The sequence below is a fragment of the Schistocerca piceifrons genome, chromosome 3 (assembly GCF_021461385.2).
Source record: "Schistocerca piceifrons isolate TAMUIC-IGC-003096 chromosome 3, iqSchPice1.1, whole genome shotgun sequence".
In the NCBI taxonomy this organism is placed as follows: Eukaryota; Metazoa; Arthropoda; class Insecta; order Orthoptera; family Acrididae; genus Schistocerca; species Schistocerca piceifrons.
The window spans coordinates 432,614,622-432,633,232 of NC_060140.1; the positions used below are offsets into that span (position 1 = coordinate 432,614,622).

Here is an 18,611-nt window from a genome sequence, read left to right on the forward strand (position 1 = left end):
AAGCAGTTGGTTATGAATGGAATCTGGGCCAGGGGCCGTATCATGAGAAGAAGATAGAGCAGAAAGAAATTCCCATTCAGTAAAAGGTTCGTTGTAAGATTCTGACTCACAAGGGGTGAAACATAAGGTGGAAGCTTCAGCCAGCTGTTTTTGATGAAGGAAAGCAGCTGGATAGGAGGCTGACGCTGACGCTGACGCCACTGCAAAATGGGTCGCAAGATGTTCTGCAAGAACTAATGGGTCCATACAAATGCCATCTGGGAGGTGAAGGCCTGGGAGGGTGGACTGCCGATGGCAACCTTGGAGAGAACGAAGTGTAGCCCATACCCGTGACAGAGGGACAGTAGAACCAAGGGAAGAAATGAATCGTTCCCAACATATCCGCTTACCCTGTTTGATTAATAACGGGCTTTAGCACGGAGGCGTTTAAAGGTAGTACGGCTGGCTACGGATGGGTGCCTCTTAAAGTGTTGCAAAGCTCGACGGCGATCACGGATGGCAATGGCAATGGCCGTACTCCACCACGGGACTTGCCGGCAACGAAATGGTCCAGATGAGCGCGGGACAGCAAGGCTAGCAGTGCGAACAATCGCGTCAGACATGTCACGTAGGACGTCATCAATACAACCCGACAAGAGGGAGAAAACTCGACCTGTGCAGTTTATAGAGGCCAATCGGCGCGGTGGAAAGACCAACGAGGTAACCTGTCCATCGGGGAGCGGGAAGGGAGCGTGATAATCAATGGGAAATGGTCACTATCACAAAGGTCGTCGTGTGGCGACCAGTGTAATGAAGGGAGGAGAGAGGGAGAAGAAAGAGAAAGATCAATGGCAGAAAAGGTACCATGACCAACACTGAAATGAGTAGGGGAGCCATCATTAAGAAGGCACAGGTTGTGGTCTGCAATAAATTGGTCTATAAGAAGACCTCATCTAGATGGAAAGGCACTGCCCCACAAAGGATGATGAGCATTAAAATCCCCAAGGAGGAGGAAGGGAGGAGGAAGTTGCTGAAGTAGGGTGGTTAAGGCAGCATGTGTAAGAGTCCTGTCAGGAAGGAGATAAAGATTGCAAACTGTGACTCCAGAGTCTAAGTGGACCCTAACATCAACCGCTTCCAATGTAGTTTGGAGAGGAATCCACGTGCTAGCAATGTCTGTACGGACCAACGTACAAACGCCACCAGAAGCCCACAAGGGTCTGACCCGATTTCGACAGAAAACACGGAACCCACGGAGGGTCGGTGAGTGAGCATCAGTAAAATGAGATTCCTGCTGCAGAGTAGGACGAAAGAAGGGATTTCAATTCCAGAAGGTGACGATAGTATCCATTACAATTCCATTGGAGAACCACAGAACAATGGTTTAAATGAGGGCTGAACACGCTAAATCCAGTCATACCGCTGGGTCCCCACCCGAAGGGGGCGACATCCATGAACGACAGGTCAGAATCCGGTTGTGAAGTCGGGGAAGGGACCTCCGGTGACACCAGAGGCTCTTTGTCATGGGACTTATGTTTCTTCTTCTTTTCAGGCTGAGATCGAGGAGGGCTGTGTGGCATAAAGGAGCCAGCTGCAGCAAGATCAGGAACAGAAAGAGACCGGGCGACCTGGGGGCCGACAGACCGCGGCTCTCGCGGTCGCCGCGCGGCAGCAGACCTTTGACCTGGAAGGTGCCGGGAAAGGGAATCCTGGGAGAGGCGCCCTTGACCGGCAGACGCCGAAAGAGTGGGACACTTCTCCGGCTAGGGAGGGGGAGCAGCGCCCATAGGAGAAGGTGTGGGAGCCGCAGGGGAGGAGGGGAGGAGGGGAGGAGAGGGGTCCGGGATGGGGGTAAGGAAGGGGGAGGAAGGGGTGAAGATGTAACCAAGGCGTAACTAGATGTCATGGACACAGGGTGCAGTCGTGCATATTTCTTACGGGCCTCTGTGTAGGTTAAACGATCGAGGGACTTATACTCCTGTATCTTTTTTTTCTTTCTTATATACTGGGCAATCTGGAGAATGACTACCATGACAATTTACACATACAGGAGGGGGAACACAGGGACTCCCCTCATGGAGTGGACGTCCACAGTCACCACAGAGAGGGGCCTGGGAACAGCGAGAAGACATGTGGCCAAAACGCAAGCACTTAAAACACCTCATAGGAGGTGGGATGTACGGCTTCACATCACAGCAATAGACCATAATCTTAACTTTCTCAGGGAGGGTATCCCCTTCAAAGGCCAGGATAAAGGCACCAGTATCAATACGATTATCTTTAGGACCCTTCCGAACACGCCGAACAAAGTGAACACCCCGCCGTCCGAGATTGTCCCGAAGTTCCTCATCAGTTTGAAGGATGAGGTCCGTGTGAAAAATCACACCTTGTACCATATTTAGAGACTGGTGAGGGGTAATGGACACAGGAATTGTGCCAAGATGGGTACAGGCACGAAGGGCCGCAGATTGGGCAGCTGAAGCAGTTTTTATCAGCAACGAACCCGACCGCATCTCGCTCAGGGAGTCCACTTCGCCAAACTTGTCTTCAATGTGTTCCACAAAGAATAAAGGTTTGACATTGGTGAAAGTATCTCCATCAGTCCTGGTGCAAACTAGATAACGGGGGAAAGGTTTTGCCCCTAGACGACGGGCCTGACCCTCTTCCCAGGGGGTAGCCATGGAAGGGAAGGCCGAAGGGGCAAGAGAAGCAGCACTTGAGGAATCAGTTCCACGCAGAGAGACGGCTGCAGAAGAACGGCCAGAGTTTTGGACCCGTATGCGTTTCATCTGCATAGCGTCCACCCTGATACCACCCACTCCGATCAGGGGCTCTCCTCACGGGCGCCACCCAGCCACAGCAAGGGCTGTCTGGCACGGCGGCCATTGCCGGGAGTTCTGATGCTCCAGGATGACGAGCAACCACTCCAAGGCATGCATGAGGAGGTCACAGCTCAGGTATCAGAAGTGTGATCCCTGTGTGTTCAGGGGGCTCAACCAAAAGGGTACATAGCGACCCCACCACACGGGCTGGCTACCGTGCTGGCTATGCACCCTAGCATCAGACAACGACGTGAAAGAAAAGGTGGAATGTACTAGGAGGGCGCATGTCGGAGACACTAGGTAAGGTGCTCTTCCCCAAATGGCTCACACTACGGAGGAGAAATTTTGTAATGGAGGTCAAACCCCAGAGGGGGACCAAGGAATGCCAAAAGGAGGAGATGATTACGCAACAAAGCCGGAGTGTAAAACCAACAGAACCAGGAGGATAGTGGGGGCCAACATAAGCAAGGACACCAATAGAGGGAGAGGAGAGGGTGAGGGGAAAGCAGCATGGAGGGGAAAGGAGGGGAAGGGAAAGGAAATGCAGCCCGGGAGAGAAAGAAGGCTGCAATGGCTCGGGGCCCCGTGCTCGCCACGCACGTAGCCACAAAAGAGTCGTGGACCCCCTGGGGCAACAAAATGGGGTATAGAATATTGTTGATGTACCATTGTGCTGTAAGGGTGTCACAGATGACAACCAAAGGTGTGCTGTTATGAAAGGAAATGGCATTCCAGACCACCACTCCTTGTTGTTGGGCTGTAAGGGTTTTAACAGCCATGTCAGTATCCTACTGTTGTGCTGGATGTCTCCAGACACATCTTCATCAGTCATCGGGCCTTGATTTAAAGTGAGACTCATCACTGAAGACAATTCTGTTCCAGTCAATGAGATTCCAGGCTAAACGTGCCTGACACCACCACATAAGGGGTTGTTCGTGTACAGTGGTCAATGGTTGTCAGTGCAAGGGGCGTTGTGTACTCTGCCTCCTCCTTGTGAGCCACATGTTAATGATCCTCATGGTCACCAAAGGACTAGATATATGTCAGATTGAAGATAATGACAAATCTGGGGCTCTGAGCACCCCTCTGATGATCACTCTGTTCTCACGTTCTGTTGTCTCTCTCTCGGCCAACCACCTCCTTCTTGAACTGGGTTCTTCCATAGTTCACCCATTCCTGCCATCACTGAATAGTGGCATCGCTTCAATTCAAATGTAAAGTGATTCTTCGATTACTCCAACCAACTTCTTTGAGCCCAATGACACATCCTCTCTTATAGGCTGACTTCTCCATGCATTGCTTGCATGCCTGTCTGCGAGGCATAGTTAGTGACTGGCTGAGTATAGGGAACGAAATTCACAAAGACTCTATGCTGTGGTATCAACATGTCTCCTGTTTGCTATCCATACCAGGTTCATGGTGAAACTGCATTGCAGTTTGCAAAAGTCTACAATTTTGCATTTCCATCGATACCTTTATGAATACCAACTTGTGACCACTTTGTGTAACTCCTTCGTGGTACATCTTAGAGGGTGTAGTTAAATATTGTACTAAACTGTATGTTTAGTTGCTGGCCAAGTATGTGTTAAGAGTTGAGTATATCACTTGAAAATGGATGAGAGAAGAAATGTTACAACGGGACTGGAGAGTACAGTCTCTTCAGTGTACTGCTGTGGAAAGATAATTTAAAAAACCGTATCAGCAGTGGCAAAACAGATGGGTACAATGCTGAATGGGATGTACAGAACAAAGTAGGAAATATGCATTTTGAAACAAATAAACAGAATGACAGTTCAGTACTATCAAATGAGGTGAAATTGACCAAAATGTTCAAAATCCATTTTATTTTTTAAAAAAAACTAAACACCGACCATGAAAATTCATTTACTTTAATTATTGTTTTCACTGATTGATAGTTCTTAATGTGTGCCAATGGCTAAACATTTGGAATACTAAACATCTATCTGAATACTAATCATTTCATAAGCACTGTTTTTTCAACTTTTTTAATGAGTTAAAACTGTTATTCGTGTGATATATAAAATGATTCGTGTGCCTAGGTCTCATAATGGAAACTAAAGCAATCACAGAAATTAATCTATTATATTTACGTATTTATAGACATATAAATAAAACTCTGCTAGTTCTTGGCAGAATTGGGGTGAAGTTGACCACCAGAGAAATCCTTGGGTGAAGTTGACCATCTTTTCTTGAGTGTTTCCTTTATGAACATGAATGCAGCAAGAATGTGACCAGATGAACACAGCAACAATGTGACACAAAAGATACAGTAACAATTGTCTTTAACAATTAAGTGGTGGAGATGAGAAGTCATCATCATTGTCTGTATGTTAACTTACAAGAAAGCTACAGCTCTGTTTGTTGCAACTTACAGTTGAGACCATATGAGTTGTCTGTGTGACAATGCCATACATATTCAAATGTTAACCATGTGAACTGAAGAAATATAGCTTGGTTGTTTTAGAATTGTGTCTTACAAAAAGTTTCATTGGAAAAGTAAGCCTTAACAAGACTAGCTGAGTGTAAAAAATTCGCAAAGGAATCCTAAAACACACATTTCATGGTCATCATGGTAAAAGATATGACGGTCAGCCAGTTTTTTTTATTTTCAAAAAGAGGTGGCTCTATTGAAAGGTCTTCTCGATTGTGCAAACTGGTGATTTTCAATTTCTGCCAGGATCTTTGATATAAAGCAAAGACATTCCTTCACAGAAAAGGCATTCAATCAAAATTTACAAACAATTCTCTGGGTTCTGGTTGGACAACAAGCTTCATATTGCAACACAAATATCAATTTGCATTCTAGTTAGTAACAATATAAAGGCAGCTAGAGCTGGTGTGGATCAGTCTACTTCATGAGATTTCCATGATGAACTTGCAGAAAAACTGGATGGGGTTGAAGTGCACAGGTCAGGGTTCACTGTCCATGGAACACAGTTTTGTGTATGTGTCTATGAAATTTCATAAAGTAAACTTGTGATCACGTATTTTTCACCTAAAACTTTGCGTATCACTGAAATTAATATTAAAATTTAATTGGGGTGGTTGGTTGGTTTGTGGGGTTGAAGGTACCAGACTGCGAAGGTCATCAGTCCCAAAGTTTAATTAGTTAGTCTGATTTGTTTTTCAATTATTGATAAAGTTTCAGTACAATTAAAGCCACCCTAGAGTTATAAATAATCCACAATTATCCCGTAACAGATGCCTTCTTTTACGGTAAAAGGTAATAGTACAATTAAAGTCACCTTAGAGTTATAAATAATCCACAATTATCCCATAACAGATGCCTTCTTTTACGGTAAAAGGTAATAAAAACCACAACTGTTATTACTACAGCTCAATACCCATGCTCTGAAAGAAAACACAGTATGTTAATTCTATTTCTTTCAGAAATATTTCAGTTTAAGAAAGTTGAAAATTGGTCAGTTCCACTCCAATTGATTGTAACAGTTGCAAAGAAAGGGTAGAAAAGTGCGAATTCTGTTCACACTTCCAGACAGATTAATTTATTGGAGCTCAAATCCACAATACTTTAAATAACGAAGTTGTCCAGGCCCTACTCACAACTTGTCCTCACAGCTTCACTTCCTCTCTCCTGCTTTCCAAGCTTCACAGAAATTATTGAGTTTGTCGGAAGTGCATGGTGAGATGGTACACCTCAGTAACTCATGGAAACTTTAAAAACAAGATGTGGCCATGCTGTGCTTTCTGTTTGTGATGAGAGGAAGCTGCAGCCGAGCCAGAGTGAGCAATTTGCCAGCTGGGGAGGTGTGGGACTGGAGCTATGCAGAGCTTAGTAGCCAAGAGGCTCTTGCCGTGTCATTAATAGGTGGCGGCACCCTTTGGGCCTCGGTGATTGGTGGACATAATGAGTATAAGAACCAACAAGACTGCAGTTCAGGTAAACACATGCTCTGGCTGTGTAGCTGGGAAAACACACATCCAGCCACTGACAAGAAACATAGTGCAGTAGAGAGCATGGCTGAAAATTTGAACACAACTAGTTACAGAGAAATCAGATATAGTTACAAAGACAAACTTCAGATGAGTGCATGGGTGAAAATGTGACCTCACTATGAAAGCAGTTTTTTTAAATTATTTCCTGTGTAATATTTTATGAATAAAATGAACTATAACAATTAATATCTTAATGATGCCTTAAGCAATTTTTACAAACAAAGTATCAACCAACAAAGAGAGAGAGGGGCTGGCCAGTACTTACCTCAGCTCAGTACAGCCGATGTTTTGTGTTATCTATCGGCTGTACTGAGCTGAGGTAAGTACTGGCCAGTCCCTCTATCTCTTTGTTAGTATTTGTTTCACATCTTTATATGAGATTTTCCATTAATCATTTACAAACAAAGTATCTACAGATAGGTGTCACTGAGCACTATCAGACAACTGTAGCAGATTTTTTTTTTATAAACATTACCTATTTTAAATTACAGTACAGTCCAGCATACACATTCTGCATACAAAAAACTGAATTTTCATATTAATAATAAATGACACATTAAAAGTAGTGGCAGTGTTACAAAGTAAACATATATAGGGAAGCACGAATGTACTTAGTTTCAATTGTTTATATTTAGAACACCACACAGTAGAGTTTACCTGAACAAAATCACTATCTATGAGCAAGTTATTTAAGATGGAGAAAAACTAAGAACAATACTAGAAAGCTGAGGAAATTTATATATTAACTAATGTATGATACATGTATAAAACATTAAATTTATATTTTCAAAGCTTGTTGCACAAGTTGGAAGTGCTTGCACCTGACATCATGGTAAGGACTTTAACTGGGTCAGCCTTCTTGGCATGGGCACTTTACTTGACATTTGTTAATCAGTCAAGTCCGAGATCTAGAACAGGGAGTACATATGCGTGGCAGCAGGTCACATCTTGAGCTTATCAAAATTATCCTAAGTATCAAGTCGCGAACTTGTGATATATGTGTGTGTCGCTAGCAAAAACTCTGAAATATTTTTGACTTGGGGGCTTTCAATTTTTCGAGTTTTGTGAACTACTCTAAACTCCAAAAATTTACTGCAGTTATTTTTTGTGAGTGGTGTGCCCTTGGAATTCACTTAGTTCACAGGTGTGGAACTTCACACTTGCACTAAAGGAACTTTGATTGCTTTTCTGAAGTTTATGCGAATGTAGGATACTGTTCTGTTTCATTTAAGCCCTTGCTTGGATATTTATTAATTCAATTTTGAACCATAATTAACTTGTGGTAAATGTTACAGTAATCACATAAACTAAGTTTTGTTAAAATTTAAAACAGTACAAGTAGTGAACATTATTTTTCACCCGAATTCCTGCCTGCATTTCTATGAACTCAGAGACTGGATTTTTTTAGGGTTAAAGTGACATGTGCATTGGTTGGCCCTTAGACTGTAGTGCAGCCAACTTTTAGAAACACAACCAACATTCTGAGGACACATGAACAGTGACTTTTTTATTTACAACTTATTATTTCTGAAGATGCACTTGGGGGCTCACATGACAGAACTTGTTGAACAATATTTTGTTGAATCAACAAGAAAACCACAGCTGTAACTCTCCATTTATTATCCATTATGTCACATATGTTGGTCTCTTATGGTTCAACAAGAGTTAGCATGCACATTCTATCTATCTCATCACATTATTCAGTAAAACCCTGTGATTGGGAGCCTGTTTGTCTTTGGCTGATCCAAAGCACTGACTGATTTTCTTCATTGATCTGTGTACTGTCCTTACACTGTGCATTTGGAAGCCTACTGTGTGGTACAGATTCATGAACATCAGCTTTGTCATGTGGACTCTTGATGGAAGCAGTGAAGGACTAACAGCTGCCCTTCCTTGGTGCACTACCAATAAGAAATAGTGCAAACATTGGGCCATAATGTGTATCTCACACCCATGTACCCAGATTGGTATTTACATAAGCTTGCAACCACTAACCGAGCCAAAAGAGAGAGCATAATCAATAGCCTTGTAACACTTGAGAAGAATATGTGAATCTCAGCACCTTAGAGATGACATACAACATTTCAAATGGATTGTGAAGAATAATGGGTACTCCATGAAGGACATCAAAAGTGTGAGGGAGCATAACACCTGGCCAAATGACATCTTCACAGAAGTTCTGGGCATGGTCTTTCTGCCATTCAACCCTAAGGTGAAGGACACAATTAGCTGTGTACCGCAAAAACACAGCATAAAGGCAGAATACAGACTGATCAAGAAAATCAATGAGTGTCTCAGATCATCAAAGACTAACAGGACTGACTGACAGCATCAGAGATTTACTGAATACCTTACACTTGCAGAAAAATCAACATCAGAATGATGACACAGTCTATTAACACCATAATCATGGAACATAAATGAACTTGTGAGCTGGGTCAGGCAGGAAACTGATCGTGGCTGAGCATGCAGTGAGTGATGTGAAACACTGTACAAAATTTGCCAAAACTCTAGTTATATCTGTGGAAAGGATTCCCATATCCATCTGTTCCAAGAGGTCACCAAGAGGTGCAAGCATAATAACAATTTCAACAAGTGGAAAAGCTTAAGCTAAGTTGATGTTTGATTTGTGTCTTACAGGTAACAACCACCACATGTAGGAAATGGAAAGGCATTCTGGTAATAATAATGGAAAAACCCTCAGACAATGCTGTCATAATACCTCCTCACTCATGAGCTCAACTTCAGAACACCATGAGCAATGTAGGATCACTCTTTGACAATATCAGCTAATCTTGAGGATTAAATGTATTATCCAAACAGCCATTGACCATTGGCCAAGTAAAACCTATAACAGTATGCATGTGTAAATGGTTTTTTAAGTAATGAAATTACTGTTCTTCAGTGAAAATACTCTAGTAATAAGTACATGTGTAACAAATATGGGAAAGATGTAGACTTGATAAAACATGTAAGCAACAATGAAATATAGCTCCTACAGAAGAAGAGTTTCGTTTGAAATTACTAAGTGTGAGATACTGACAGAAGAAAGCATAATGGCATTACCATAAAGCTTTTTCAAAAAGAGGGTTGTTCCATAACATTTAATCTTTCCATGGTCCATGATTGCCACACGATCACCGAGAACATCTGCTTCTTCCATATACTGTGTGCTGATGAGAATTGTCTTCTGGCCCCTCATGCTCTGAAAATACAATAAAAAGTTACATTTTATAATGCAGGTGTAACACTGAAATATAGACAAATTTAGAGGATTCGTGTGACTGAATGCTAAAAAAAATACTACAAGCTACTGTATGGAGCATGTGGGAGGGTTCTATGTTCCAATATTAGCCACTGCCTGTCCTATTCCATTCAAGTATGGAGCAAGAAAAATGACTATCCCTATGCACCACCACCCACACATTGTAATACCCAACCCCCCCCCCCCCCCCTCCCTCCCTCTCTCTCTCTCTCTCTCTCCCTCTCTCTCTCTCTCTCTCTCTCTCTCTCTCTCTCTCTCTCTCTCTCTCTCACACACACACACACACACACACACACACACACACACACTTACTTTTGGGTGCTCTGAATCACACATTGCAGGATAGCATGTCCAGATATGGGGCAGTTCAGAGCAGCTGATATTATGATAGACGAAGAAGAAACTGCTGTTGAGAGGTCATTTGTAAGAAACAGTATTTCACATACTAGATATTTGTCTGAGGGGACAATGTGTAATCTATAAATTTGAAAATTAAAGCAAATGAAGATTTAAACATTCATAACAAAGAATTCAATAGTGCTCAACACTTCTGCTGTTCGGTGAGTTGTTACAGGGGTCATTATCCTTAGAAAAACCAAAAGAGACCGCATGTAGCATCAGAACAGTTTGCTGTTAGTGAGAGGGCAGGTAAAGTTACAGTAGTGTGCATCACATGATTTCACTGTCCCAGATGAATGAAGCAACAATCTCATGTTTATTTTGCAACATGGAAAAAAAGGCATTTCAAACAGTGACTACACACTACTATTAAAAGGTCTCAACATTGAAACAGATCAAAGCAGGGCTGGATGAAGCTCATGGCACCTCTGCTCGTGTGTTTGCAACTGTTTACAACTGGGTAAATGAGCTTAAACATGGTCGTACATTCACAAAAGCCTTCAGGATATCCTGTGGAATGACCACTCCTCCCGAAATTACTGACAAAAATCAAGATATGGATTTGAGTGACCAACAAATCAAAGTGCACAAAATAGTTGAGGCCACAGGCATATTGCAAGGTATGCTGTTTTCAATTTTGCATCAAAAAGTGGCATGAAAAAATCTCAGTAAGATGGCAGCCACATTTGCTATCAGTGCAGAATAAACACAACCTTGTGTTTGATGCTGAGGCTGTTTTGGCATTTTTCCCTTTGAAATCCTACCAAGTTTCTGCATCAATGCATAACTGTCAATGAAATGGGGATGCACTACTACATTCCGAAGACTAAGGAAACATCAAAACAATCAGTTTTTGAAGGGAAACGGACTCTGAAGAATGTGAAGATACTTAAACTGGCTGGCAATGTGATGACCGTGGTTTTTTGGGATGTATGAGGAACCATCTATGTCTATTACTTGAAGAAGGGGCAAATAACAATGAGAGAGTATTATGTATCATTATTGGACCAGATGAGTGGAGAAATAAAGGTAATACTCCATACTTGGAAAAAAGAAAAAGTCGTCTTCCATCAGTACAATGCACAGGCACACACCTGCGCAGTTTTGATGGCTAGAATTAGGGAAATGAAGTTCAGTTTATTGCAACATCCAAAAGGTTAATCAACAACAGGTTCAGGCAACAGTTCACACCAAACCAAGTGGTCATCGCCCAAACAGATTTCTATTTTGGAGATGATCTGTAATTCTACTTCTTGGATGGCTTAAAAAAGTTGGAGCAGTGCTTCGCAAAGCTTATAGAGTTAAAAGGTGATTATGTTGAAAAATACAAAAAGAATCCCAAAATAATTTGATTTTCTTTCTCTTCTATGCACTTGTTTATATTCCACCACGCGTTTTGAATGCAATAAATGAAATTAGAGAGATTTTGTCAAAGTTCTAACTATGTTACAAGTACACAGTGATGTGCAATTTGTGTTAACTTCAACAAAAAATTCCTACATAAAGGACAATCTCTGACATGTGACCATGAGAGGAAAGCTGTATGCTCTGTGATGCATAATACTTTTCTCTGGACTTGGCAAATAAGCAAGTAATGAAATGAAATAACTCACCCTGGTGTTAATTATACAATGGAGTAGATTTGTATTGAATTTGCAACAGAACTAATTGAATGTATTGTTGAAAGTCAGCCATCCTGCAAATTTTCTAATTCTAAAAGGTGATGAATTGATGAAGTCAAAATAAGTTAAATATCAACGCTAATTCCTGCTGTTTAGGAAGAGTACTGAAAAATACATCATTGTTTACCATGAAAAGGAAACTATGATTTTATTTCACAGATGTATATGAATCCTGACGTGTTGCACATTGGAACAGACATTCAGACAGACATACTTTGGTTCCAAATACTCAAGCCTGCGCAAGATCGGAACTTCCCCGAGGGAATTTTTATTCACCGCAAAAGTATTTTCGTCCTTTTTGAGGTTTTCCTTGGATGGATAATGCCAACCGGATTCCAGTATAGAGAGCTGTTATTGCTTACACAACTTCCCAATGTTCTAATAAAATTTTCTCGGGCTTCCAGCCGTGTCAGGTGGTTAAAATCCCACGAGTTTTTGACCGAGCTCTCCTCAGTCATTGTCAAGTGTTAAGAATGACTGCTGTGTCACCACTGCCGTGTCGTTATATAGACGCACTGCTGGCTGTGATGTCACTGGTACTCTCTTCCTCGCCATATATGGTAATGTTTTCATCCCCTCATCCGTCATGCCCGTTTTAACCTCGCGATGGCTGGGTCACAGGCTGTGCTGAGCTGCAAACCGCCGTCCTTGTTAATGGTGTTTTCCGAGGTTTTTATTTTAATAGCTTCTTTTATGATGCTATCCCAAGATCCCTTCATCCTCAAAACGACAGATGTTTCGTTGAATAGAATTCGGTGTCTAAGGTGTGTTCTGCCACGGCTGATTTTTCTGGATAGCGTAAGCTTAAGTACCTCTCATGTTCCATCCGGCGTTGCTCCACAGTGCGTACTGTCTGGCTGACATAGTAACAGCCACACTGGCGTGGTATCTTGTACACTCCAGGCGTTCTAAGCCCTATATCGTCCTTCACAGGCCTCATGAGCTGTCAAATTTTTGCTGGGGGCCTGAACACCAATGAAATGTTATATCTCTTCAGGAGTGGGCTAACCTTTCCCAATACAGTGCCACAGAAAGGCAAAAACACAAGTTCCTTGCTTTCTTCTTCGGTGGTGTTCTCTTCTCTGTTGGTGTGTTTCTTGTGTGTCACACCAGATATAGACTGTTACACCTGTCCGTGGCTGTACCTGTTTTCCCGGAAGACTTTTCGGAGGTGGCTCAGTTCTAGTGGCAGACTTTCAGCATCTGAGACAACTTTAGCATGATGGATGAAGGTATTCAGAATGCCACGTTTTTGTGCCGGATGGTGGTGGCCGAGAGCATGCAGATACCAATCTGTGTGTGTTGGTTTCCTGTAGACACTGTGGCTGAGGTGCCCACTAATTTTCCACTGAACAAGGACATCAAGGAAAGGCAATGCACCACCTGTCTTGACTTCAATCGTAAACCTGACATGGCTGTGAACGAACACACACACACACACACACACACACACACACACACACACACACACACGTCTGTGTTCTCAGAGAGCTGAAACTACACAGTGTAGTTTCAGCTCTCTGAGACAGCAGATGTGTGTGGAAATTGCACTGGCGTGAGTGTGTGTGTGTGTGTGTGTGTGTGTGCGTGCGCACGTGTGTGTATGTGTGTCTACTGCTGACAAAGGCTTTAATGGCCGAAAGCTATAATTGTGTGAATCTTTTTATTGTGCCTATCGTGACTCAGCATTTCCGCTATATGGTAAGTAGCGACTTTCCTTCTCTCGTATTGTTACATTCCACCCTGGATTTTCCATTGTTTGATATTATCACTTAAACATTTTCTTTTAGCAATGTCAAATTTGACTGTATTCATGTTTTTAATTATTACGTTTTATCACTGTAACAACTTGTGCACTTGGCAAGCCCACTATAGACCTTACCTACTGACTCTTCATTTACTGCATTCTGTACAGTTTTAGAAGGGACTTAGAGTAGTGACATCCAATGAGCTTACGGCAAAAACATATACTGATAAGCCCAAACATTATGACCACTGCCCACCATGATGCTGGATGCCGTCTGGTGGTGATGTGGGCATGGGACACGGTAACAAAAGTATGTAAGCAAAGCAGACATGGACAATGGGATCCTAGCGAAGATATGGGCTGTAAATGGGGAAAATCCACTGAGATAAGCGACTTTGATAAAAGACAGATTGTATTACACAGAGCGTGTGAATGAATAGCTCAAAAATGGTGAAGCTGTTTCATTGTTCACATGCTACTGTCATGAGCATCTACAGAAAGTGGTAGAAGGGCAATGAAACTAATACTAGGAGCTAAACGGTTGGATGTCCATGACTCTTCACCGAATGTAGGGTTCAGAGGCTTGTCTGCTCTATGAAGTAAGACAGATGGTGATGTGTCGCATTTCTGCTAAAAGAACACAACGCTGGTGCATGGAGAAGTGTTTTGGAGCACACCGTTCATTGTACAATGCTCAGTGCGGAGCTCCACAGCGCACCACCCCTGTGTGTTCACACAATGACTCAATGGCATCATCAATTACGATTGCGGTGGGCATGAGACCATGGGAATTTGACCACTGATCAATGGAAATGTGTCGGCTCTTTGAGTGAATCATGTTTGCTACGTTAGGTCAATGGTAGTCTCCACAAAAGCCATCATCAAAGTGAGTGGAGGGTGGAAACATGCAGTGCACCATGGACACAGGCTGCTGGCAACATTATTATGCAATGAGAGACATTCTCCTGTGCTTGCATGGGACCTGTTGTAGTGACCGAAGAAATACTGACAGCTGAGAACCACCTCCAACCCCGATATCTTCCCCGACAGTGATGTCATCTTTCAGGAGTTTAAATGTCCGTGTCTCAGTACCAGAAGGAGCATTATAGTGAACTCACATTGATGTCTCAGTGACCAAATCCATCTGCCATAAATCCTATGGAACCCATCAGGGTCGCTATCGTGTGCTAGCACAGTGTACGCAAATCAGAGGCCGGTTATTTACATGAATTACATGACCTGTGCAAATACATCTAATGTCACATACCTCTACAAACCTACCAACAAACTGTCAGATCCACAATACGAAGAATCAGTGATGTATTTCTTTCCAAAGATGGGCAAACAAGCTATTACGCAGCTGGTCATAACGTTTAGGCTCGTCAGTGTGTGTTGTGGCCAATGCACTGCAGTTTGTTACGAACAACAGCAATAGAGGCAGTATGATTCTGCCATATCTGTGGCCTAGTTAAATATCTGCAACAATGCTATGCTGATTTTGTGTATATTTTATGACACTGTCACTATGGCTTTATTATATTAGGATATGTTATGATACAGGTATGTCTTGTCATATTTTAAGTGCAATGTTTTCATATACGTGAAAGTAATAATTTTTCATCATGGACAATTTTATTGTTCTAATATGTAATCTGTTCATTATCGTATTTCATTTCTCAAATTTTGCTGAGATCTGGAGGCGGTCATTGCTGACCATAACTGGTAGTTTAAGGACCATAAGGTTTATGACAGTTGGCAGAAATAAATTAATTCTACCCTTCCTAGATCACTGTTTTAATCTGTGACCATGTCACAGCTTGTGACACATTATTATGTCTGTGCAGAAAGTGGAACTTTGGATACTATGAGTTGTATAGCATTTTTCATCACTTGCAGGATTTCACATACAAAGTCAATAGTTATGGGCCATCTTCAAGAAGATAAAACCATAGAGACTTCATCCATGTCTTCCATATGAAGCCGTACTACAGTCCTGAGACACAGATCAATGATGGGGGATTGTCTTTCAAGGCAATTTTCAATGGCAGGGGCTATCTTCAGTGCTCATCATAGTGAAGAGGATATGAACTAGAGCATGACGATCGGCCAGACACGCCACATAGATGTCCATGGCCAAGACCTAGGCTCAGGACGCTGCAGGCAGCTCCAATCAGAACTTTCAGAAAAGCAGGTCGCTGTTTCTCCATGAGAGGCAGCAATGCTGCAGGCTGAACTGCTTGCAGTGTGGCATTGCAGTTAGTGTTGCTGGCTGGCATGTTGCAGCTCACCATTTAAAACTCAACTGCCTGTAATCATTTTTTGTTTGGTAGTTAACATTTCTGGAATGTTTTTCAAATTTCTGTTGTTTGTAGTGTTTATATAATCTGCGATAGTCGAAGTTTGTATAAATAGCTACACTTCTTGTCCTGGAGTTCAATTCTGTTCTGGCTGTGCACTGGTCTTCATAAAATATATGCCTTCAGTTCTACAGTTTTATGCAAGTTTTTCTAACACTTGATTCGTTTATTTTTGGTAGCTCCAAAAACAATGCAGAATGATCAAAAATACCTAATCAATGCAGAATTTTCTTGCATCATACAATTTGTGATAATGTTATAAATACAGGTTGCAGTTTGTTTACTCACTGTTGTGAATTCTATGAAGTTTAGCTTGAAACTAGATGCTCAAATCAGACCAAATAAAATGTCCTGATTCACTGCATTCAGTTATTACATGGTCCAGTCACATTAATGCGATCACTGTCTATGTTTAATGTCAATGTGCAATAACCACTCACAGATGGCAGGTGGCAGCACTACCAGTGGAGGGCATATAAGGCATGGAAGGGGGCTGCGGAAAACAGTGCAGTCATCATTGTAATGCAGAAATGGAGTGATTTATCTGACATCCAAAAGAGCATGATCATTGGCTTTTGGGCCAAAGGTGGAGGCATTTCTGAAATGGCTAAGTTTGTAAACTATTCATGTGCCATTGTGGTTAAGGAATACTGTCCATGGTAGAATGCCACTATCAAAATTAACATCGAGGTAGCCGCAGTGCACCAACGGCTGTAGATAACGGGGTTGAAAAGCCGCTGTGGAGATGTGTATGGGTGAATAGACATGCAAATGCCAAGCATCTGACAACCCAGACGAACCAGTGGGCTACCAAAAGTGTTTCCTCAATGATCGTTCAGTGAACATTGCTGTGTATGAGCTTCTGTGGCCGGTGCCCGGTTTATGCACCAATGCAGACAGCTGTTCATTGGCAACACTCACAACTGGACATCCACGGAGGCAACAGGTGGCCTTTTCAGGTGAAATACATTTTTTGCTTTATCAGACTGATAGCCAATGGCATAGAAGGTGAAAACGAAACACTCTGCAACAATCGTCAGAAGGTTCCAGGTCGGAGAAGGGAATGTTATGGTTTGGGAATGTTTTTGTGGCATTTCCTGGGTGATCTCATCATTCTGGAAGGCACAATGGATCAACCCAAGTACGTATGTATCCTTGGGGTCAATGTCCACCGCTACATGCAGCTTGCTTTTTGCTCAGCATGATGGCATCTACCAGTATGACAATGCACCATGTCACACAGCTCACAGTGTATGTGCATGGTTCAAAGAGCACAGCATGAATTTTACCATACTCCCCTGGCCACCAAACTCCCCAGATTTAAACCCAATTTAGAATCTGTGGGACCACCTCGATAGGCCTTTATGAGCAATGAATCCACAACCAAGAAACCTACCACAGCTGGCCACATCATGGCATGGGTTCAAATCCCTGTCAGTACCTCACTGAAACTCTTCGTGGCTGTCTTGCAGCAGTCCACACTGCAAAATGTGGTTATTGAAGCTTTTGACAGGTGGTCACATTAACGTGACAAGACACTGTATGTTTATATTAAAATCAGCAGTTGCTGTAATTCTTTTTTATCCTCTCTTTTGTTAGTTTCTGTAAGGACTCCTTAGTTTAAACAAAACCGCTTTTGTTATTTCTTTACCTGGGATTCTATGTACTATAATTTTTAAAATATTTTGTCTCTTCAATTCTTCACAACAACTTTCAAATACCCTGATCAACGAGAACATTATGACCACCTAAACAATAGCCAGTATGTCCACTTTTGGCACGGATAACAGCGGCGAGGCGTCATGGCATGGAAGCAATGAGGCCTTGGTATATCACTGGAGGGAGTTGGCACCACATCTGCACACACTGGTCACCTAATTCATATAAATTCTGGGAAGGGGGTCAATGAGATCTGACTTTACATTCAATCATACTGCAGATGTGTTCAAACAGGTTCAGATCTGGTGAGTCGAGGGGCCAATCAAATTGAATTTGCCACTGTGTTCCTCAAACTACTCCATCATGGCCTTGTGACATGGTGCATTATCTTGTTGAAAAATGCCTCTGCTGCTGGGAAATATGATCGTCATGAAGGGGAGTACACAGTCCACAACGATACTCCTTAGCCATAATGGTGCCTTGCATGAGCTCCACTGGATCCATGGATGCCCACATGAGTGTTATCCAGAGCATAATGGAGCCACCACTGCCACCCTGTCTCCAGCCTGCCATTCATGTGTCAAGGAACTGTTCTCCTGGAGGATGACAGATTTGCTCCCTCCCATTGACATGACAAAGAAGGTATCAGGATTCATCAGACTGTGCAACACTCTGGCAACTGTACCAACGTCCAGTGCTGATGGCCACGTGCCAATTTCAGTC

General features: G+C 42.5%; 1 protein-coding gene across 2 annotated transcripts in view; it reads right to left on the reverse strand.

Moving 5' to 3' along the window:
• Positions 1-18,611, reverse strand: part of LOC124787703 (phospholipid-transporting ATPase ABCA1-like) — a 446,510-nt gene that overhangs the window by 223,615 nt on the left and 204,284 nt on the right. For both annotated transcript variants that reach the window (XM_047254537.1, XM_047254536.1), the window contains one exon: positions 9,846-9,984. In XM_047254537.1, coding sequence (XP_047110493.1) covers positions 9,846-9,984 — 139 coding nt within the window. The remainder of the gene's footprint in view (positions 1-9,845; positions 9,985-18,611) is intronic.